This window comes from Felis catus, chromosome A2, assembly GCF_018350175.1.
Source record: "Felis catus isolate Fca126 chromosome A2, F.catus_Fca126_mat1.0, whole genome shotgun sequence".
NCBI lineage: Eukaryota > Metazoa > Chordata > Mammalia > Carnivora > Felidae > Felis > Felis catus.
In genome coordinates this window covers 24,175,428-24,198,921 of record NC_058369.1, presented here as the reverse complement: position 1 = coordinate 24,198,921, position 23,494 = coordinate 24,175,428, and the positions used below count along the sequence as shown (strand labels likewise).

The window sequence follows — 23,494 nt, the reverse complement described above, 5'->3', positions numbered from 1 at the left end:
GATGAGCACAAACAAAATAAAAGAAAGGTTTAGAAAGTTTTAAGTAATTAAAGTTACGTTTGTTTTTATTCTGTTCCCTGGTTTTCACCCACTTGTATAATCCCCCTCATGGGCAGGACTTGTTACTTGAATCTAACCAATAGAATGTGGCAAAGGTGGTGAGTGCCAGTCCCTTGGACAAGGTATGTTATAAGGCAAAGGTGGTGGATGGCACTCCCGTGATTACTTCACCTTGTATAGGACTCCATCTTAGGAGACTGGAGAGAGATTTGTCTGCTGGCCTTGAAGAATCAAACAGCCATACTGTGAACTGCCCATGGAGAGGGCTACATGTCAAGGAACTACGAGCAGCTTCTAGAACCTGAGGGCTGTCTCCAATTCCAGCCAACAGCCAGTAATAACTAGGAACTTCATTCATTCAGCTGCAAGAAAAAGGGATTCTTCCAACAACCCAAATGAGCCTAGAAGCACATTTTTCTCCAGTAAAGCCAACAGATAAGAAATGCAGTCTGGCTAACATCTTGATTTCAGCCTGGTAAGGCTGGAATCAGAGGGACCAACCAAGCTGTGCCTGGACTTCTGACTCACTGAAGCTGTGAGATAATAAATAAGTGTTGTTTTAGGCTGCTAAGTTTGTGTTAAGTTGCTGCACAGCAATGGAAAACTGACTCAGTGTTAGTCTGGATTATCTTTGGGATGGTCTGATAAGCCATACCTTGGACCAGATCCTAAAGAGAGTGTAACTTATTGAGATTAGTGCTTTGCCTCCCTCTTAGAGAAAAAAAGATTGTAACTCTCAAAAAGGAATGTCTGGGTCTGGCTAGAATGCTCCATTTACTTTAGTGGCAAAGATCTCATAATAATGTACAATAATATTTTATTATTCTCATGTAGCATAATAGATAAGACCAGGAGCTTTGGCATCATAGAAATGATCCTTCCAATTCTGGGTTTCTACTTATTAACTGTATGATATATGATGTTAGCCTAAACCTCAGGTTCTTCATCTGTGAAATGGGGATAAAAATACTCTCCATGTAAGGATGTTGTTTTGTTTAACTGAGGTTATATTTTTATAGTTCTTAAGCACTTAATATGACATCCAAAAACAGAGGGTGTTTTTATTATATGGCAATATTTTAACATTGATTTCTGGTAGGAAATAATATAAACTCTGACACGTTATTTCTGTACTTTAATTTGGAAAATCAGCATATAAGATTTTTATCTTCTTATACCTCTGCTTTGTTTTATGTCTGGGCTGCTGCAGACCAATTCCAGATTGGATGCAATAAAAATAGGTCTTGCATACATGAAGTGCCCCTGTGCTCATAGGTTGCTTTGGCTGTATATTGTCTGGGCAAATCGCCCCCAACCTCTGGCCAGACTGTGGAATGTTGGTTTCCTCCAGCATTAGCCCCCCGGGGGTCAATTTTCACAGTTTCCATATGTTTTTATATTACCCCAAACTGTAAATACAACTGACACCCTACCAAATTGGCCCTAATGTGCCTGTGTCTAACAGTGGAGTTGTAGGCTTTTAGAAGAATACAATACTCCCTGGAATTGTGGCAATTATAGGAATGTTTTATTTTTAAAGTGTTTAGTTTTTTTTTTTTTATTTGAGAAGTAAATGATGTGCAAGAAGATATGAGTTGGGAACTGGAGAGGAGTTTTAACCTTATGTCTTAGCCCTAACTTGAGTTTGCCCCCATGTTTCCAGAAGTTCTGTCCTAAGATCTGTTACCTGTTATCTGTTATTGTTCTTGCCCTTTTGGTTTCTTCTTAGTTCCCCTTTTTGTTGAGTGTCTACTTTTATCTTCACTTATTTTATCATCTCTAAACTCTTTGTCTCTGATTAAATCTGTCTGTACAGGAAGAGCCAAACTCATTATGATGCAGTGAAGTACCAGGATATGAAATACACTAAACATTTCTTATTGTAGATTCATCCATAAAACCAAATAATTTGTTCAAAAAGTGGTCACATTGAGGTTAACGGGTTCAGAGAACGGAAATTAATAGGGAAATTGCATGGCGTCCTTGTTGGTTTTGTGTTCTGCTTCGGAGCTGGGTCTTCATTTCAGTAACTGTTGCTGCCACCATGAAGTTTGAAGCTGTTAAGCTCCCACCTTCCATTCCAAGGCTCCCCTGGTGGAGGGCCAATATTCTTGGGTAATTACCTCATGTGTATCTAGTTCTCTAATAGCCAACCGAGTTGCAGCTCAGGGCATCCTATAAAGTTGGGAGTGGTGTGCCTTAAAGTGGCTGGACTACAGAACAGAGATTGTATTCTGAGAATTTCCGTTGTTATTCTTTAGACCTTTTGGGGGTGGCCTGGGAGAAGAGAAAGTGAGAGTGGTATGAAGGAACTCAGCAACATTCTCCACAGTTGTGTGGCACAGTACAGAGATTGAGGGGATGGAGGTGGCCTCTGGAGCTAGACTGACCGAGAATCCTGCCTCTGCACTCATTCGCAGTACCAACTTTGGGGAGTTTCCTCATCAGTAGTAGAAATAATCAAAGGACCTGCCTAATAGGGTTGTTGTGAGTATTAAGTGAGCTAATAAGTGTAAGATGCTTAGAGCACCTCCAATGATGTGCACATGTGCTGCCTGTGCTTATCATTACTACATAGGAGTATTAGAACATGTCTAGACCAGGGTTCAGCAAACTGTAGCCCATGGGCCAAGTCTAGCCCTGCCACCTGTTCATGTAAATAAAGTTTTATTGGAACACAGCCATGCCCATTTTTGTGTATGTTATCTGTGGCTGCTTTCATAGTACAAGGACAAAGCTGAAGCAAAGTTGGTTACTTTCTACAGATGCTGTATGGTTCCCCAAGCCTAAGATATTTACTAGCCTAGCCCTTGATAGAAAAAAAAGTTTGCTAATCCCTATTTTTAGACTTCAGAAAGCTTTTCTCAGCAGCATTAATGAAAAAAAAGCCATCAGATTGCTGTGAACCATGTAGACTTTTAAAAGCCATCTATTGCTTATGAATTAAATTAGGAAAGAGATACTGTACTGGGTCATTTCTTTTGGGCACGTATTTTTAGATCTTGGGTTTAATTTCAAAAAAATACATTTATAGGAATGAGAACCTGTGTTGTTGTTGTGCTGGTGGCAGGTAGTAATGCCCAGTTGTATTCATCAGCTGTCCAGTCTGATTCCTTTTCACTTTGACTAGATACCATCTCACTGACAATAAGCTGATATTCATTACATGAAATTGAATTCTTCTTTATAGAAAATGCCTTTCTGGAAACAAATATGAGGGCAACCTTAATTCATATAAATCCCTAGATACACATTCCTAAATAATTTTATGGGTTCACATAAAACACCTAGCCAACACAAAGGACCTGTTTCATCCTTTGAATGAACAGGAGCAGGTTTTAGAATTAAATTCAATCCAGAATAACTCTGTTGGTGACAGCAGAGTGGGCATTGTGCTGGATTCTTTAAGAAGAGAATAAGATGGTTGTGATCACTGTAAAGAGGGTGCTTATAGCAGAACAAGGAAGACGTTAAAGGATCAGAAATGTGTTGAGTTCTTAGCAAGACAAGCACAGCATAATTTGGGAATTTGTAATATGGGAAGACTGACCAAGGCTTCCCAGAAGACCTCCTAATAGGGGTACATATGAATTACCTGTGATATAAGGGCTGAGATGGGAATGAGGTGAAGAACTTTCTAGAAGAGGAAAGTGCTGTGCAGGGGTCCTGAGGATCCTACAGCTCTGTGTATTGAGGGTGCAAATGTAAGGCCAGTGTGGCTGAGTGGAGGGAGTAGGTTGAGATAAGACTTGGAGAGGCAGAAGATAGACCTGGTAGGAGTCATGGGAAGAAGCATGACCTTTTCCACAGGTAGTGGAAATCCAATGAGAAGTTTTAAGCAGCAGAGAAATGTGATTCTGTTTGTGTATCAGATACTCTTTCCCCTCTCCTATAGAGAATGAATTAGATGGACCAATTGGAGCTGGCATCATTGCCCAACTTGGAAGTGAGGGTAGCCTGGGCCAGAGAGGATGAGGTTAGAAGTTATTCCTTTAGTGTTGTGAATACCCCAAGATTTGGCCCTGTTCTGACAGTAATGCCTGCCTGGTGGTGCAACAGTCAGTAATCAGTGAAAAATGCAAATAAACGTATCATTACAAGTTGTGGGGGGTGCACTAGAGGAAGGGCATGGAGTGTGATTGTAGCAGTTTTGGTGAAGGGAGGGGATATTGTTGGATTTGATGCCCAGAAAAGGCCCCTGTGAAGACTCTGAAGACATTGAAGTTGAGATCTGAAGGATCAAAGTCAGCCACAGAGGAGGAGTGATGTCTGTAAGAGGAAAAGGTGGGGGAGCCCCAGACAGAGAGACCAGCACATGTCTGTGCCCCGTGGTGAGAGGGACTGAAAGAAGACTGGCTTTTGGATTCCGTGAGTAAAGGTGAAAATCATGTGGGATGAGGCTGGTCGGTTCCACAGATGTGTGTTTCTATTCTCTGGGAAATGGGAAACTGTTGGAGGATTGTATATCAGCAAGGACATCATCTGACTTGTTCTGAAACACTCATTCTCGCTGCTGGCTGGAGAATGGCTTAAAGGGGGCACAAGAGCAGAAACAGGGAGACCAGTGAGGAGAGAAGAGCATCATGGTCTAGGCAGGAAATAATGGTGACTTGAGGTGTTGTGGTAACAGTAGTGATGGAGGCAAAGGGTCTGCATACTCTGGGTTTCCCTGTCTGCATTCCTGCAGGGCGCCAAAGCACCATGGGATAGGTGGAGCCATGGTGTCCTGCAGTAGGGGATGCTTGTGGGTCTGTCAACCTTGCTTTGGCTTCTCCTGGTGATGCCAATTTGGACCACATGGGCTGAGAAGCCTGAGCATATAGTCCAGTCTACAGTGAGAGTAATGTAGAACATCACAACACATTTATCACTTGACAGTGAGAAAAATAATCACTCCAGGGCTACCATTCTCAGACCTACATGACCAGTCTGTGCTCTCTGGGTCATGACACCTACATGGGAAGCTAAGCAGCAAGACATTTGTTTGATGAATAGTAAATGGGAGCCAGCCTTTTTGGTCATGTGACCCTTGTAACCGTGTATGATTTGCTCACCAGCAACAGTGTCTTGTTCTTAGATGCCCCAGGATTAAACATTGAGTCCTGAGTAGTATGAAAAACAGGCCAGCCTTTTCCCTTTGAGTGTCCTGTGGGTACATGCCAGTCCTACCAAATGCATCTGGAGGAGGACAAGGGGTATCAGAGAGCACCTGGCTTTCTCCTTGGGGTCTTCCATAAGAGTCCCCTACTATCTGCTGTCTTCAGTGTAGGTACTCAGCCATTGAGTTGCATCCATTCTTAGGGTGGTGCTCTACTGATATCTGAAGGGAGGAGGTTCTTCGGGGCCAGAATAAGGGAGAACAGTTGAAGGAAGTCAGCCCTTCGGAACTTCTCCAGAGTGAAATATCTACAAGAAAAACAAATCCTTCTCTTGCTGACGGTGACCAGCTCCTGCTGTGTGACCTGCTTTGTAGGTTTTCCCAGTGTGGGTGGGGAAGTCAACAGTGGAGGGAGGGGAGAGTGCATATGGGCTCTAGAAGAGGGGGAGTTAAGTCATATTGGAGCTAAGTCCTAAGACCTTGGCCCTACTTGCTGCTCTTTGCTGGGAGGAGAGCTGGATTCAAGTAGCCACAGCTGGCCAGATACTTTGTCTTTCAGGAAGGACTATCATGCTCATGACACTTAGCACATTTGTATGTGCTATAAAAATATCTTTGGAATAGTTATGTAGCTTTCTAAAATGTATAGCTATGCCGAAATACTGAATGGTATTTGCAAGCTTTAAAAAAGTGGAATCATCTCAGTGGTTACAGTAAAAGCCATTATTATCAGAAATTCTGCATGCAATACTCATTGTTAGCTTCCATTGTGTGTGTGGCCATCTACTTGTGCAGTCACTTCAGGATCCCAGCTCACTTACCCATGCTTGTCGTGACCTTCCTGCAATGCTTCCATTAGGTTAGCCTTCCAGGAATGCATCTCATCTTATTATTAAGTAAAGCACACTGAAAGCTAAATGAATGACACAGAGGGTTTGATAATGCATTCCAAAGTCCACTGTTTGAGGCATTTCAAATAGCTGCTATTCCAATGTGGGAAGTAAGACACTAGATATGTATTCATGACATTACACAAGACATGATCACATTTATATTATGACCTAAGAATGAAGCAGAGGAAACATGCTGGAATCTGTTGTAAGCATTTTACCTGTACTAACCTATTAGCTCTTCACAGTAACCCTATGAGTTAGCTACAATTATTTCCATTTTATATATAAAGAAGCTGAAGTACAGAGAGGTTAAGAAACTTGCTCATACTCACACAGCTGGAGAGTGGTGGACTTCTGATGAGAACCCAGGCAACCTAGCTCCAGAGTTTATGCCACTAGCTCCTGCCCTTCAGTGGCTCCTGGAAGATTCTTATATCCCAGAATTGTCTTCCATAGAGGTTACACCATTTTACACTCCCAGTTATACCTACATCTAGTTATTTAACCAAGAGAAATGAAACCATATGTCCACAAAAAATTGGTACAAGAATGTTCATTGCAACCTTATTCTCAACAGCAAAAAATTGGAAATAGCCCAAATATCCATTTAACAAGGGAATAGCTAATCAAACTGTAGTATTTTCATATAATGGAATACCACTTGATTTCAGCTATAAGATGGAACTTAGGCACAATATGAATAAGCCTCAAAAACCTTATGCTGAGTCAGAGAAGTCAGACACAAAAGGGCATGTACTGTATGATTCCATGTATATGAGTTCAAGAACACACAAAACAAATCCATGCAGATGAAATCTGGGATAGTGACTACTTCCTCTCAGGGGTCAGGGACATGAGGCTGGGTGATGGCAATGCTCTATATTTTGATTGGTCAAAAATCATCGATTTTTATACTTAATATCTGTGCATTTTCTTATATGTATTTATACCTCGCTTACACACACACACACACACACACACACACACACACACACACACATACAGTAACACATGGGAACTCCCCCCTTCTTCCCTGATCCATTCTGTTCCTCAGTGATACAATGTTTACAGACTGGTGTGGGGTTTGTAGCAGTTTCCATTTCCATGGATATGTGTAAATAAACATTCAAATAAGCCTTTATATTTTAACATAAATAAGATCAGACTATATGTATTATTCTGCTACCTGCTTTCTTTTTTGATTAACAATATGTCTTAAAGGTTTTTCTGTGTCCATACTTCAGTTTTGCCTTAATCTTCTTAGCTAGCTTGGAGTTCCAGAGTATGAATGTGCTTGATTTCTTCAGCCAATTTCCTTCTGATGGATATTTGGCAGTTTTCAAATTTTTACTTTGACAGTGTAATGTCAAATTTTGTAATGAAAATTTTGTGCATAAATATTCATGCATATGTGCAGACATTTTTGTAGGCTACTTTCCTGAATTGGGTTTTCTTGGGAAAAAGGTATGGACACTTTGGTGGATACTGCCAAATTAGTGTATAATTTTATAACCAATTTTTGTAAGTTACACTCCTCCTGACATCATATGAGAGAGCTAGATTCTGGTATCCTCTCCAACAATGGATATTATCAATCTTTTAAGATGTTTGAGAGAAGGTCGGTAAAAACAAAACAACAACAAAAAAAACCAGCATCTTGTTTCTGCTGAGATTAAAAAAAAAGTAGTTTTGATTTTTCTCCTTTATACACAATATACATATGAACTTAGAGTAGCATATGCACCTCTTGCTCCACACTGCCTCCCAGCTATGTGATTCTAGAGGCCATAAAGCCTGACACTTTCTCACCAATAAGTTAGGGAACACTTTCTAATTTTAATTTTAATTTTAATTTGATCCACTGTTCTAGTGAAAAATAGCAGGATTCTGTCCTCTATGATATTCATTCTTAATATAGTAGCCATTGTTGATCTTGATACCTATTGGAATTTTTTTATTTAATCCAAATTCCTTAATGATGTGACATGACTTGCTTAATGACACTAGTCAATTTAAACGGACCCTACCACTGTACTCTCCAACCAACCTAACCCCTCCCCCATAACTGCTTTAAAAATTTTTTATTTAATGTTTATTATTTTTTTTGAGAGAGAGAGAGAGAGACAGACACACCATGAGCAGGGGAGGGGCAGAGAGAGAAGGAGACACCGAATCCGAAGCAGGCACAAAATCTGTCAGCACAGAGCCCGACGTGGAGCTCAAACCCACAAACCGTGAGATCACGACCTGACCTGAAGTCGGACGCTTAACTGACTGAGCCACCCAGGTGCCCCCATAACTGCTTTTTTAAAAATTTGCATCTTGGATATATTTTTAATGGTGTTTCCCTAGAGAAAAAAAAGCTTATCCCTAACAAACTTTATTTCTGAACATGGAGCAGGTCAGTCTCTGGCAGAGGCTTAGAATCTGATTTGCCTCGTGGGTGAGAATTTGGGAAGTGGGTATCAATGACACTTTCTTCTCAGACAGTATTGCTAGAGGGCTTTGCATTCTGCACCCCAGGAGTTCTAACTTCCTTAGTTTAGTACAATTGAGAACTGTATGGAGTTTAGTCCTGTTTATCTATGCATGTGGGTTTACTTCTGCAGATGGGAGGAGATGCAGGACTGATAAGTCACCTACAGATTTTATTCTTGGAGATGCTGAAGTTATTACTAGCAAAAATCACACTGGTTGTTCCTTCAGCAAGTGTCTAGTGAGCTTCTGTGGGGGTCTTTTGTCTTTATTGGGGGATCTCATATATTTAAATTTCATGAATTCTCTCCCTTTCCTCCTACCCCATAAATTGCTGTTTCAACCTGTTCTTTCAGGTAACCTTGGCTTCTCTGAGGGATACTTGAGAGAGTGACTGTCTAGTAGGTGAGGTTCTGCTCACTCTTAATCTCTTTCCCACCTCGACCAGAGCAATCCTTCTTTTCCTTTTTGGCTTTTAAGTAAGCTTTTATTAGAAGAAAGAGTTCTGCTGCTAGAAATATATTTGAAAACCATAGCACTTCTTCAAGGGAGTGTGTGTACTTTATACATATCTATTGATGCTCATGTCTACAAAGATAAGATGACAGTTTTCATCACCTTGCTGTGCATGCATCCAAATAGCCAAATTCAGAGTAGTGCCATTCACAACCAAGCTTTTCTTTTCCAATCATTCATGTCCCAAGTCAGACAACATTTGAATTTCCAGACTTCAGTCTTCCATTTTTCTTAGCCACTTATTTGTATTTCAGGAAAGCTTTAGGGGTGCCTGAGTGGTTCAGTTGGTTAGGTGTCCAACTTTGACTCAGGTCATGATCTCATGGTTCATGAGTTCAAACCCCACATCAGGGTCTATGCGGATAGCTCAGAGCCTGAAGCCTACTTTGAATTCTGGGTGTCTCTTTCTCTCTGCCCTCCCTTACTTCTGCTCTGTCTCTCTCTCAAAAATAAATAAAAACTTAAAAATTTAGAAAAAAAAGGAAAGCTTTAAGGGATGCATGGATTTGGAAGTTTGTTTGTTTTTTATTTTTGGATTGAAAAAAAATGAATTATTCCTGAAAGTAGGTCTGTCTATGTTCACACTGCCCTGAGAATTTTGTGGGAGTTCATTATGCAAATGATGTTCATGATAATAGTCTATTTTCTTTATCAGTGGTACTTGTAAAAAACATTTAGCAGTTGGTTCTAGTTAAATGTGTGCTTTAAAGATATAAAAAGTATTTCTTTATAAAAATGTCCTCTACTTAAACAATCTCTCTAATAACACTGACCTATCACATCCTATTACTGGGCACTGACCTTATTTCCTGAACTGGAAAGTGTGCTTGCCCCAGATTGGTATGAGTTTTGAAATACTATATCCTTGTTCAATTAGGAAGCAAGAGGTTGCTTTCAACATCTTTATAGTAACCAAAAGATAATTTCCTAAAAGAAGATTAGCGTGTAGACTTGAGTTGGTAGTTTCAGATGTGTACCTTACCTATTTGTATAGGATACAAATAAGGAAATGTCAGAGAAAAATTATCTAATCCCAGTGTTGACCAAGTAGATGGCTGTTCTCTCTCACCATAATCCTCTTAATAAGTGTCACTAGGAATACTAAAATCACTGCTTCAGCTGGTACTGTAAATATTCTTAAAGACCAGTGTTCAGAATATTTTCATTAGTAGGAATTCCTGATAGAAGATCATTCAGCTTAATAAACACTTCTCTTGAATTTCATTTTCTTGGAGTGGAAGGGAGTAGCCGAGTATATAATTTTATGCAGACTAGAAATAAAAGTTTCTTATTGAGAGTGTCTTCCATTTGATTAGTAATTGTTTCAATTTGACATGTTTGCTGTGTATCATCTATTCTCATCTTGTGCACATTTCCATCATAGCAGTGATTCTCTCTTGCTTGCTCTGGGAATCAGGCTCATTGACAGCAGCTGACTTAGCAATACTGGGGAGGAGAAATTGGGGTCAGGAATGATCCCAAAAGATTCTGCTCTGCAACCCTCCTCTTTTGGAATCAGTGCTCCTGAGCCCTCTGTACTGCCCTCCTGCCTCCTCACGTGTGGGATTAGATTTATACCAGCTGCCATGGACATGGTTGCCTAAATCTGTGGAATGTTTTGCTAAACGCTGCTGGTGAAATAGTCCACATTAAGCCTATAACTCCTCCCCCCAGTTTTTTTTAACCCATCCTTTGTCTGTAGTCTTTTACTCACTTGCTTACTTTATGGTTTTGCACTTTGACATCCTGTAGATTCATTAAGAACTTTTAATCCGAACACCAGGGCTTTACTTAACATGATGATTACCCAAATTGTTATTCTGTTTGAGCTAAGTGATGACAATGTATTTGATTGGAACCTTGTAATTGTTATTTTAAAATCAAAGTAATGGATTATGATCTCAGAATAGGAACATGATCCAAAAGAATAATAATAATTAGAAGAGCAACCACTTAGAAGAAAATAAATTCTCCGTCATAGACCAGGGGCCCTTTATTCCCTGAGTCCTGCCTACCTTTGCAGTCCTAGGTTCTACCCCTCTTCCAGACCCTTGCCCTGGGCTAGCCTCACTGCAGCCTTCCAGTCCTTAGAAGTAGTTGGTCCTTTCTTGCCTTGGGAATTGCACTTGCTGTTCCCTGCATTTGGGGAGCATCTCTACTGGTGACTTCTTGGCTGGCTCCTTGGAGTCTTACCCAATATTTTGCCACCTTAGGGAGGTTTCCTGGCCACAGTGCCTAAAGTCATCCCCCTCACTCAATGCCTGTCCACACATGCAATGCACGTCATCATCTCACAGCATGTGATTTATCACCCCCCTCCACCCCCCTGCTTAGGAAACCTAAGTTGTGTCTCCTTGGTACTGGTCTGCCTCTCCCACTAGACTTAAAGCTCCATGAGTTGGGTGAAGACTATACATACCTCATTCACTACAGCAGCCCCAGTGCCATCCTGGCACTTGGCATTAAGTGGGTGATCAATAAGTACTTGTGCTTAAATGAATTTCGGAATAATCTGAAGTTCTACCTTTTCCCGAATCCATGTCAATATATTCTATCCTTAGTACTCATGTTGTGATAACATATGATCATCCAGTGGTTGAATTTAACCACACTCTGCTGACTTTTCTCAGGCACATGAAGGATCAGAATAAAAAGGTGGCCAACCTCAAGCACAACCAACAGTTGGAAAAGAAGAAGAATGCCCAGTTACTGGAAGAAGTCCGCAGGCGAGAAGATAGCATGGCTGATAACTCACAGCACTTGCAGGTGAGCTCAGGCTCCTCCTCTTTATACCTAAATAATTGGAGATTGACTTCCTCTGACATGCATCCTTTGCTGTGGAAAAATATGCACAGAAATGGGGGCCCTGCCTTAGCTCTGAGTCCAGCACTAACCATGTACTCCCAGAGAACCCAATATGTCTTTACAATTATGGAGTATCATTTTCAGAATGGTGCCCAAGAAGAGCTGATTATGCTATAAAATCTAATACTGCACAGAGTCTCTTGGTTCCTATACCTCACCTTAAAAAGTAAGGGCTGCATTTATAAAGTTGGCAAGAAGCTTAAAACATAGAAGCGTCCTCCTTTTAGAATTATATTTAAGTGGCTTTGGCGTTTGTAGAAGGGTAATGTATGCGTGTTATCACAGAAGGTATTTGAAAAAGGATGCTTTCAGATAGTTTACAAAACTGGTTTTGTTTTGTTCAAAACTCTGAGGCTCTGAGGCAGATCATTATTCTGTCTTCTCTGTGGAATATAGTTATCTCTGAACGGACAGCCCTATCTGAGAAACCAACTGGCTGACTGAAAACACCAATTTTTCCTCATTAACCATCCCTATTTTTGGCAAAGGAGCTCTCCCCATGTGCTCAATAAAACATTCAGGCTAAAACAGGGCATTTGCTTTGAAGTTCCTTTATTTATTCCAATGTGCTTTAAACAGAGTAGTTTAAGTTCAACTTGGCCAGAGTTCATGTTACATTTTGCTTATTAATTAGTGTCTTTCTGTAGTTATATATCAGGTTTCCTCCTTGGAGATAGAAGAAGTTAGATAGTTTCAATATGTACTCACAGTTCATCTTTTTAATTGACCAAAAGAGAAATAAGTAATTATTCTAGGGTAGGAAATACAAGGAAATGTCTTGCACAGAGCATGGCACATGGAGATTACTTAGTCAATATTAGTTTCTTTTTCCTCTGTATCCTAGAGCTGCCTTAATGGTTTCAGTCAAGCCCCTTTGTTTGGATACCTGATTTGGTTTGCACAGTAGTAACATCAGGTCCTTTATTCAGGCGTGGGACCACCTTCACATGGACCATTAGCTTATTTGAATCCACAACTTCCTCCGTGTTCTTGTCCCAGGATTTTGGACCTTAGTTTCCCCCCCAGTCATATGAGATATTAAATTGGAGCCTATAGACTGAGATGATGAGAACTAAAATTTGTAGAACATTTTATTGCCAGGCATACAGTCTCATTTTTTCTTCACCACAGTGTTAGTGATTTTACATATGGTAAAATTGGAATCTCAGAAAAGTTATCAAGCGACATGCTAGTAAAAGAGTGGAGGTATACCTGACTCCGGGTCTCCCTGCTTTCAAGAAACTAATGTAGAGGAACCATAACAGTAGTAGCTATCATTTATAGAATTTTTCAGTATACTAGGTACTGTGCTGTGTACTTTATAGCACCTATTTAATTCTTATATGAACTGGGTTAGTTGGGACTCTTAGTTGCAAGTGACAGGAACACAACTCAGTCTTAACTAAGCAAAAAAGGGCATCAGTTAACTGAAAAGGACAGTTAACTGAAGGGTGGACTTCAGGCTTGACTTCATTCAGATATTCCAACAGTGGCATTAGGAATCCATCTCTACCCTACTCATAGTTGCTCTTTGTTGCTTTGATTCTTAGGAAAGTTGTCCACAGTGATGCCAACCATGGCCATCAGCAGCCAGCCTCCATTGTGAGCGCAGTCACCTTGGGGGAGGAGAAAAGTTATTTCTTAGTGGTTCTAGCAAAAGTTCAAAGAATGAAAGAATGCATATATTGTCAAGGCCAGGATGTGACCACCTGGAGCTTAGAGGATAGGGGTTAGCCACACCCCAGTCATATGGGCTGAGAGTGGGAATAGGTGACTTCCCACAAAAAAGAAAGGAGTGTGTTGGTAGAAGTTATGCTGGACAGTAAAACTATAGAGTGCACTACAACCATCTACATGGTGGTTTAACTGTTATCCCATTTGATGTTTGAGAAGAAGGAGGCTGAGAGGTTACATAACTTGCCCAAGATTACTTGGCTAGTAAGTGGCAGAACCAGGACTCAAACTTAATCTGACCATCTTTAGATGGTGAGAGTTCTGGAGAAGAGTTGTAAGAGGACAAGAAAACTGTTGAGTGGTGGAGAGTCTTCCTGGAGCAGTTGGGATTAGAGCTGAATGAGTCTGACATGGGAGGGATGCAGCAGTAGGGACAGCGCTCCAGGCAAGAGAACCATCAGCAAAGGTATAGAGTCTGAGTAGAGCCAGGTACAGTCAGGGCACAGAACATAGCAGACGAATTGAGTGTCGTTTTCAGTGATGTAAATATTACTATCTTTCTTTAACTGATTTTGGAGCTTGAATACCCAGGATTTATTCCAAGCTTCAGAATTTACTAGCTGAATGTGCTTGGGCAGATGACTTACTCTCCCTTGGCTTCAGTCTCCTCATCTGTAAAATGGGACTAATCACAATTACATCTACTCCTGAGTTGCTCTGAGGATTAGAGTCAATGCATATAGAGAATTTAGAATTGTATTTGGCAGAATCTATGCTCATAGTAAGTGTTAATGATTAACTGTTATTATGAGAACGAAGAAAAGGTAAAAGGAACATTTTGTGAAATTGTCTATGATATATGTGGGTATTTATACAGTTCTACTCTGTTACGTGTTGAGCATCAAAGTTGCTGTCATTTCTATTTATAGTCGTTTCTTTTCTGAGGACACATCTAGTTATGGAAATTAATGTCTTGTTTTGACTCATGAACTTTTGCATAGCAATATTTTTATAAGGGGCCTTGATAACTACCTCATAGACCTATTCATAAAAGATAGTATGGTCTGGAATTACTTAGTTGCATTCCTGACCACCCCAAATAAAGGATAGCATTTGAAATGCAATAAAAAGTAATCACGATTAATTTTGATGAAAATGTCTCTGATTAAGGTTAATAGAGAGTGAAACTCCCACTTTCTTGGATTGTTAAGCAGATATACTCAGATGCAATAATTACTGCCTTTTGAGGACAGAACTTTCCTTTCTTGGGACATTTGATTTTTTAATGTTACTGTTGTTTTAAGTATTTCCTGTTTATGAGTTAGCTTCTTAATCCTTTTAATAAGTGTCTGTCAACTAGAATCTTGTTTGGTTGGTTACATGGGTGGTGGATTGGTTGGTAGTTATGGGATTGACACCTACTAAATTTGATTTTTTCTACACTCGTTTTTTTGTAATGGTTGGACGTGCTGACTTCTTGAATCAGCCAACCAAATAGGTATCATATCCAGAGAAATATCAGGTAGAGTGTTTTCTGCAACAATAATAGCTGTTGGATCAGATTCCAAAGGAGAGATTGAAGAGATTCAGCCTGTTATTAAAATTGGAGACAAAGTCGAATATGTTCAAACCAGGACATAATAGCAACAGGCAAAAACTGGGCCGTTTTAGTCCAATCTAGATATACAGTCATGCTAAGAAACATTTCACAAACCCAACCTTCTTTAGTTCTTAGGTTTATAGTTTTATGGCAGGAGTTGCATACTCAGATGCCTTCAGGGTCTAGGTTATTAGCATAAATAAGAAACAGGTTTGCATGTAAGAAAAAATTATTATGTCTCATTCTTTCAGCCTTTTAATTTTCCTCTTTGGTGGAGATGTATCAGTTAGCAACTGCCATAATAATGCTGTGTAGCAAATCATCCCAAAACCCTGTGACTTTAAAGCATCAATAGTTATTCTCACAGATTTTTCAGGCTAAGTGGCTCAGCTTCTCCAGAGTAGACTTGGGTGGGCATACCTTTTTCTCACTGCAGGTCTGTGGGTGGCTGGAGCAGTTCCATTCCACATGTTTTTATTCTGAGACTCAGGCTGAAGGGGTGTCAGTGACTTAGGAGAAACTCTTCTGATGATAGTAGCAGAGGCACAGAGAGTAAGCAAAAACATACAAGGTTTCATAAAGCCTAGACTTAAACTGACATTTTTTCACCCCACCCCACTGGCCAAAACAAGGCACATGGCTGAGCAAATAAGCAAGGATTGGGGAAGTACTCTCCCCGTGAAGAGAACATTTTACAGGGGCAGATAAAAGGAAGGGTAAGGGCTTGAGGCCAGTTGTTCAATCTGTCAAAAGAGATAGGATTTGTAGAAATATTTCCCCACATAAGAAAAAACAATGACATAGACATAATGAAAATTACATCCTAGTATATGGATATGATAGAGAGTAGTAGGGACTGTGAAGAACTCAAGAGCCCATGGCTCATCAAAAGGAATTGAGACCACTAAGCTTTGGCTGAATGCTGCCACAAAGGTAGGTCTAGGGTTGAGAGACCCTATGATTGCCATAAAATAGAAATTTTATGTGGAATCTATGGGTTTAGTTCACTTTTAAAAAGCACTGTGGGTTCTCTGAAGCACATGTGCAATGGAATTGACCACTGGTTGTCTCTGTTGCACAGCCCTGCATTCTGATCCCACTGGCTTCTCATGATACAAGTGAAGAGACCAGCACCCTAGCTAGCGCAGCTTGATCCATTAAGGACAGAAGACAGTTTAGTGCATTTGTCCTGAGTCCTTTTCCTTTTTTGTCTGAAAATACCTTGAATACCTTGAATTATTGCCCCTTGGAGAAAATACCCACAATCTATAGGAATAGAGAGTGTTCTTGATTTAACTTCTTAAATCATGTTTTGGAGAATTTGGCAAAGAGAGCAGGAAGGGAGAGAGAAAGAGCCATGAAGCTGAACTGTCCAGTTTTCAAATACCGACCCTTATTACTATTAGCTTAGGAGTAAGGCTGGGAACCTCTCTGACTCTCACTTTTTTTCATCCATAAGTGGGAATTACAGTCTCTACCTCCCTGGGTGGGTTGAATAAGATACACTTTATGAAAGGGCCTTGCACAGTACCTGATCTATGTAGGGTTCAGTTACTAGAGCTTTCTCCCAGAGAGACTGATAATGAGCTTTTAACCATAGAAGACAGTGACCATTGGGAGTATCGTCCAACAGATCCTTTGCAACTATTTTATACTGATGAGTAATACAGATATAGAGCATACAACAATAAACGAAAGTTTCCAATAAAACATTAAACAACCTATTGGGCAATAAGGAGGAAAATTAAAACATTTTTCAAGTTTATGTTGAATTGTGTGTTAAAGGTGAATGTAAGATCATGATTTTTTTGTACAATTCTGTAGAACTGTTCCCCAAGACACAGATTGTGGAGGATGATATTTATGTCTGGCCTTGGGGCTTTGGGCTTCTGTGTGTCCCCTTAGAGATTGCATGGAGATTTTTCAACAAGGTGCCTTTCCGGAGATTCACACTAAATCGTCATTACCAGAATGGGATGCATTCCCACCCCATACCCCCAGCCTCTAGCTATTTCTTGCTGAGTAAATATGCCAATTTGAAATCCCATTGGACATCTTTGTAGATTTTGGCTGCAATTTTCCCTGTGCAGTTATCGAGTTAATGAACTAACATTCTAAGAAATGCACAAGCCAATATTTTATGCCCTTTTTCTGTTGTATGTCTGCAGAATTCTCTTCAATTTATTGCCTGAAAACTAAAGTCTGTTCTTGTGTGCTTCCGTTTCCAAATTATAGGTTCCCAGGGAACTGTAAAGTTTCTTCTCTGCCAGTGGTTAAACCCAAGTGTGATGAGTTTAAAAAGCAAATGAATGTTCCCATTTATTCTTGTCCTTTTAGTAGAGTTCTAAAAAATAAAAAAAAAAGCTAGAAAGACAATTTTATTTTTCAATTTGTGTGAGCCTCTACATCCATGTCTTTTTTCCAAGGGGACTTCCTTTACTTTGCTTCTCCAATTAGAGTTAGAGGAAGTGTAACAGCTAACAGAGGAAGTGTAACAAACAACATAAACCTCAAAAAATGTATAGCTTTCAGCAAAACATATAGTTCATTATGAAGTTCCCAAGCATTAGTAAGTTGTTTCTTTGCAGAGGGACACATATGTTTTAAGCAGCAATTTTTTAAGCCTCATATCTGTATGTTCATCTCTCCAAGTCACTGAGGTAAGTTCATTTCTCTTTCAATTCCCTAAGCTTAAAATTGTTACTCTGACTGTGATCTATGTTCCTGTGTGATGGTACACTTCTAAGTACTGCCATTAGAAGAAACCTGACCAGTGGAGTTAAGAGATCCATCATTGTCAAAACACGTTTATTCAGTTCCTGGTTTTTCATGGCTGTTCAGTAGGCACAGTGTAGAGTGATTTAGGGAGGCTCCATTTCAGCCATCTTGTTCAACATATGGAAAGATGCGAAAAGTTCTCCAAACACAGGTTTAAAAGAAAAATCCACATTTGTTCAAAATTGCATTAGAATTTAATATGATTTCTTTTAACACTCAATGCAAGGTGTTTTGTTTGCCTTGGGATTTTCAATCTTGATGTGTAGAGATTGGGATGTTCCATTAAGTTGTGAATAAATTCCATCACATTGTTGAAATGTGGACCGAGCCACGTCCAACATTTCCAGACTCTGTTCATGGTTTCAGACAACAAGAAATACTCAAGTATTTTTGAGTCTGCGGAGGGCACAGAATGTTGGAGGGTAGGACTGAGGTTTATTACAGAAGTGCTTTCTTTCCTTGGGGATTTATTTTGACATTTGTTTTTCTTTCACACTATAATCCCCCATGAGCTAAAAATGACTTTTGTTACAACAGATCCCTATAGGCAGTCTCAGAAAATCTTATTTGAAAATTAGTTTCTGGTAGCCTTGAGTTGAGTCCTTACTCTTTGTAGTAACTCATAGACTGTCAGAGGTGATGAGGCATCCTGTGCAATGTATTTGAGAACTAACCATTTGTTAGAAATGTTCCAAGAAGCCCGGTGAAATCATGTAAATAAAACTTGTATATGGAGTTTTTCTTCTTTCCTACCAATAAAGTATTGTTTGTTTTTCCAAATGTGCAGTAACTTGCATGTTTCTTCTTCTGAGAAACATATTTTGCTTTTTCCTGAGGATTTGTGACCTAATCTTCCACTTCATACAGCCCTTCTGTACAAACACAATATATTTCTATGGAAAAGAGAGGTTTACCCTTAATCAACCTAGTAGGTAGCCTAATCTACCTACTAAATTACCCCTGGAGACAGAGTGGGGTTCATTATTCTTTTCTGAAGGGTTTTCGGCTTTCACTCCATTAGTGGCTCTTAGACAGTCTTCAGCAAAGTGAATGTTTGTCAAAGGCTGAAGATCCTACAGAATGAAATGCAACATATTTGTCAAATTAAATCATTATTATTATGGAAATAGAGTCCTGAATGCCCTGGGATGACAAAGCTTGAGGAAATGGGAGATGGAGAAAGGAAACTTGATGGAATAATGTGGTAATCTCTTACTCATTTTGAAGGAGGCTCCTAAGAAGGATCCGACTATTTTTTAGATATTATTCCATTTTCTCTTTTTGGTCCCTGAAATATAAATTGTTAAGGGAAAGGCAGCATGCATCCTCCCCTGTGCTCCCCAGTGAGAATTAGAAGCTTTCATAGATGTACTTCAGGTCTAAGGAGAGAGGGGGGCTTGCTTTGTAGAATCTGCCTTTCTTCTATTTACCTTTAACTCTGACCTCTGGGCTTACTTTGAGGTGAGGTTTGGACCATAAACTGGAGACACCATTTTTATATGTTTATTAAAATCACTGCAGATAATCAGTTTAGTCAACAGCAATAACAACAAATCCCAGCCAGAGCTCTGGGTGCTTCTCAAAGTGCTTCCATGGGGGTAATCTTCATGCTGGATCTTCCCATTGATTTTGGGATTGGCTGGGGGCAAGTTTGTATGTTTTCATTTTATAGATGGAGAAACTGAGCCTCAGGCAGTTGTTCACTGACTCATCTGCAATTGTAGGTATCCTTAAAGTCAAAGCTTTGAGGAAGTACTGATGCTTAAGAGTTTTTCCTGTGAGGGGCGCCTGAATGGCTCAGTTGGTTGAGTGTCCGACTTCGGTTCAGGTCATGATCTCACGGTTTGTGAGTTTGAGCCCCCACACTGGGCTCTGTGCAAACAGCTCAGAGCCTGGAGCCTGCTTCAGATTCTATGTCTCCCTCTCTCTCAGCCCCTCCCCTGCTCATGCTCTCTCTCTCTCTCTCAAAAATAAACATGAAAAAAATTTTTAAAAAAGTTTTTCCTGTGAAGGTCAGACAACCTCAGCTTTTGGAAACTGAAGAAATTGATTCCCCAGGCAAAAGTTTCTGAACCAAAAGTGCATTAAAAGTCACTGAGAAAAGAAACCTTTAGGGTGTGTACTTGGGAGCATCTGTAGCAGGTGCAGTATAATTTTCAAAGTAGAGAGAATGAAGGAATTACTGAAGAACCCACACTTTGAAGGCAAGGGGATTGAAAGAAGAAAATAATGCTGACAGCACACCTTATTTTCTCAGAGGTAGAATTCACATGATAACTCACACACACTAGGGACCCAGAAATCCTTAAAGGACAGTCATGTTCAACATGCATCAAACAAACAAACAAACAAACAAAAAAAACCAGTACAGTTAAACCAACTCTTCCTGGTAAGGGTAATTATGGCAGCTTTACCCTGAGATATGACTACCAGAGGTTAGTCAGGGGAGCACCTGCAAATCACAGTGCATGTCACCCCAACATCAATAACCTCTTTTTAATAGATGCTGGTATTTCAGCATGTTGCTATGCAAGGCAGAGACCTGGGCATGGTTAATTTTTAAAAATGTTAACTTTGACTTATGGCTTTGTCCACAACATTGCTAAACTGTATATTCCAACACTCCAGATTAAGGAAATGACAATCAATGACATGGGCAATGATTTAGATGGAAATCTTGCAAAAGGAAAATACAACTATAAAATCTGTTCCTAGTCACTTAATAGTCTCTCCTGTAATACACATTTGGAAAGTTGGTAATTTGAATTTATGACACTTTTAATTTATTCTCTGGTATTACACTTTCCCTCTATATCTTACTTATTTATGTTGCTTGGAAAGCCCCTGCAATGTTTAGAAATTATAAGTTTTTCTTACTAGCAAGGACCTTACACTTTATTTAATACAAGCCCCTTGCTTTGCTGCTGAGGGATGTCAGGCCCAGCAAAGGCACATGACCTGCCCAAGATTCCAGCTGGAGTTATTGGCAGAGGGGAGACCAAATCTCAGGCCTTGTGCATCCATGTCTGGTGGCATTTGTGTAGCCCACTGAAGCTATATGTCTGCCTTCAGTAGGATTTGAATCATTACTGTAAGCCCCAAACTTGGGCTTGTGCTCTCTCAGCACTGGATATTAGATTGGCCATTTAAGATGACATAAAATGATTCCTCAGAGTACACTAAGCTTTGTGCAAAGTTTATTTTTTTTAATGTTTATTAATTTTTTAGAGAGAGAGAGAGAGACAGAGTGTGACTGAGGGAGGGGAAGAGAGAGAGTGGGAGACACAGAATCTGAAGCAGGCTCCAGGCTCTGAGCTATCAGCATGCAGAGCCCAACATGAGGCTCAAACCCACGAACCATGAGATCATGACCTGAGCTGAAGTCAGATGCTTAACCGACTAAGCCACCCAGGCACCCCTGCGTTATGCAAAGTTTATAAACAGAGTATTCTATCATCTTCTATGACTCTTTTTTATGTCTTTAAAATTGGAATACCTAAAGAAGTGCCAAGCCCTTGGTGAAGAAAATTGTGAGAACAGACTATATAACTTAGGACTTTTTAGATGGTAAATAAAGATCTGTTTAAGTTATTTATACCTTTGCCACGTTCCTCAACCATAAAGGGATGTCACCTGTAAAGGGACTCAGGAAGTCTCTTGTCATAGAAAAGAAGCGTGGATTGCTTAAACATTTCAACAATAAGAATATTAGCCACTACTTTTTATTGAGCAATGAATTATCCTAATGATAATGTCTTTGGTTTAGTTCCCTGCAAAACTGAGAGTGAGATTAACATTCAGGAGGTTTATTGGGACAGGGGGATCTCAGGAAGAGAGAGAAGCAGGACTGGGCACTGGAGAAGTTGAACTGGAATGTAGTTGCAAGGGATGCTCAGTATTTCCCATCAGCACCCCATGGAGGTGGGGTGGCCATTTTGAGGGAGTTGACCCCAATTCAGATGAGAGGGCTGGGCCTTTGTTACCCCTCATCAATAAGTAAGTGGATCCCAGCAACCTCTGCGAAGGGCATAACCTTGGAAGGCACATCCCTCACAACTAAGGAAGGAATGCCTTAGTCCTGAAGAGGAATCTGGGCAGGACACCACTTCATCGACAGTGAGTATGTGATGTGTATGTGGTATTCTCCTCTTTGACGCCCATGGAAGACACACATAATTGGTCTCAGGACTCTTGCCTACCCAGCTTCACACTTCTTTTCAATACAAAAGACCTAGTTAAAAACTAATCCTAGTTGGCCAAGTTGCTCTGTATACCTGTTGACTTGTTTAATCTTCTCAAGAAGCTTCCCAGGTAGCTACCATCTTTGGAACCATTGTACAGTTGAGAAGATTGGGACTTGGTGACATTAAAAGGAGAAGGAACTGGCATTCTTTCTCAGGTCTCAGTCATGAGTGGGTGCACCCCTCTCTCCTGTGCAGACTGTTTCTTTATATGCTTACTGGTCCCAGTAACTGTGGCACCAGTGAAGATGATGGTCAAGCTACTCCAAAAATGGAAGAATTAGATAGCATAAACTTGGGTAAGGAGGCATCATGTGAATTTTGTGGAATAGTGGATAAGTTTTTTCTTTTCTTTTCTTTTCTTTTTTTAAATAATGGGAGAGACTGGGATGCTTCTTCAGGGCATGCAACGCTCTGCCCTGAGTTCTGCAAGCAGCCCCACTGATGCTTTTTGAGGACTTTTGTGTGCCAGGTACTGTGCTACTTGTTGCAGTTTAACAGTTGGTAAGACAAGATTCTTTACCTTTGAATATCTCAAGATCTTTTTCCTGACTAAAGATGTCCTTCCCTGGGCATCTGATTTGCAGCAGCTTCTGTAAGTGAACCAGATCATGTGTTCCTTGGCTGCTTCTTGCTCTGGAATGAAAAACCGTTGGAAGGAGGTAGCCATGAGGGTATGTCTGCAGCTGGACAAGTCAGAACAGAAGCTTCTAGAAGGCTCTCTGAACCACAGGTCTGCTCTGGGCTACAAGGAGTTGAGTGGGTAAGGAAAGAGAGTACTAAGGCAGTTGGGGATGTGGGTTCTAGTCTAGGCTCAGTCACTAATTAACCATGTAATCTTGGGCAAGTGATTTTTTTTTTCCTCTCTGAGCCTGTTTTCTCATCTACAAAATGAGAGGCTTGTATTGAAAGGTAAGTCCCCTTTCAACTCCAAAATCCTGGCATCCTGAGACTAACTTAAGGGTGCATTCATGTGATAATTAAAGGTGCCATCCAAGAGGGCAGCTCATGAACAACTGGGGATGCTGCTGCCCACATAGAGCATCCATGTCAGTAGCAAGGATGTCTTCCAGTTGGGAATCCATTGGTCTCCTTCAGTACCAGCTGTGGTGCAAATATATTATTTGGCTTTAAATATCATTTATTCTAAACTCTTTCTCTTCTCTATCTGAAGTGCCACATCTGCCATTTTGAGAAAACTTTGTTGTGTGCCCTAAAACATAATGTTTTCTTTCTTCAGAGTAGTTGGTTACAATAACACATCCACCGATTGCTACTTTTTTAGTATAAGATA

The 23,494-nt window shown here is 40.2% G+C and overlaps 1 protein-coding gene across 9 annotated transcripts in view; it reads left to right on the top strand.

Moving 5' to 3' along the window:
- ERC2 (ELKS/RAB6-interacting/CAST family member 2) overlaps nt 1-23,494 on the top strand; it is a 923,200-nt gene that overhangs the window by 487,622 nt on the left and 412,084 nt on the right. For all 9 annotated transcript variants that reach the window (XM_045051699.1, XM_045051677.1, XM_045051694.1 and 6 more), the window contains one exon: nt 11,673-11,808. In XM_045051699.1, coding sequence (XP_044907634.1) covers nt 11,673-11,808 — 136 coding nt within the window. The remainder of the gene's footprint in view (nt 1-11,672; nt 11,809-23,494) is intronic.